Consider the following 758-nt stretch of genomic DNA (forward strand, 5'->3'; position numbering starts at 1 on the left):
TTTGCAGGGATGAGGTTCCGCCATGCTGCCCAGGCTGGGCCGCACCGCGGGGCTCAACAGCTCCGCCCGCCTCCGCCTCCGCCTCCCAAAGCGCCGGGACGCCCCCGCCAGGGCTTTCCGCTGTTAGCGCGAATCCCGCTCGCGTCAAAACTTCTTTTTACACAAGAACGGAAAGGCACACTCGGCCTCCGCTCCCTCACTTCCCGCCCCGGGCCGGCGCGCGACCCTTTCTCCGCGCGCCTTCCGCGTTCCGCGCAGGCAGCCGGCGCGCGACCTCCCGCCTCCTCCAGCGGCCCCCGACCGCGCAGGCCCCGCGGCTGCCGGGGCGTTGCCCGGCAACTCGGCTGCGAGGGGATTGGCCGCGCGGGACCCCGTGACCCCTGCGGAGCACACGCATTTCCTGCGTCCCCGGAAGTGACGGTAGCGCCAGGTCCCGCCCCCGGCAGACCCGGAAGCGGAGTCGCCCTGAGCCGTCGCCCTCAGCCGCCCGCGGCCCAGCCCAGACGCGCGCCTCGGCCCATGGCCGCCTACTCCTACCGCCCCGGCCCCGGGGCCGGCCCCGGCCCTGCTGCGGGCGCGGCGCTGCCGGACCAGAGCTTCCTGTGGAACGTCTTCCAGAGGTGCGGCCTGGCACCGCCCCGGCACCTCCCGCCTCCGCCTCTGCCGCGGCCGCCCCCGTCCCCTGCCGGGTCCCCCGTGTCCTCCCCCGTCCCCTGCCGGGTCCCCCGTGTCCTCCCCCGTCCCCTGCCGGGTCCCCC

The 758-nt window shown here is 76.1% G+C and overlaps 1 protein-coding gene across 3 annotated transcripts in view; it reads left to right on the plus strand.

The window, feature by feature from the left end:
- Positions 1–407: 407 nt before the first annotated feature.
- The window catches only part of PDCD6 (programmed cell death 6), a 19,306-nt gene continuing 18,955 nt past the window's right edge, over positions 408–758 (plus strand). For 2 of the 3 annotated variants that reach the window (XM_017520413.2, XM_017520414.2), the window contains exon 1: positions 431–620. In XM_017520413.2, coding sequence (XP_017375902.1) covers positions 520–620 — 101 coding nt within the window. In that variant the 5' untranslated portion in view covers positions 431–519. Of the gene's footprint in view, positions 621–758 lie in introns of all 3 variants that reach the window. The other variant, XM_017520412.2, reaches the window with a different exon arrangement.

Source organism: Cebus imitator, unplaced genomic scaffold, assembly GCF_001604975.1.
Source record: "Cebus imitator isolate Cc_AM_T3 unplaced genomic scaffold, Cebus_imitator-1.0 Scaffold835, whole genome shotgun sequence".
Lineage (NCBI taxonomy): Eukaryota > Metazoa > Chordata > Mammalia > Primates > Cebidae > Cebus > Cebus imitator.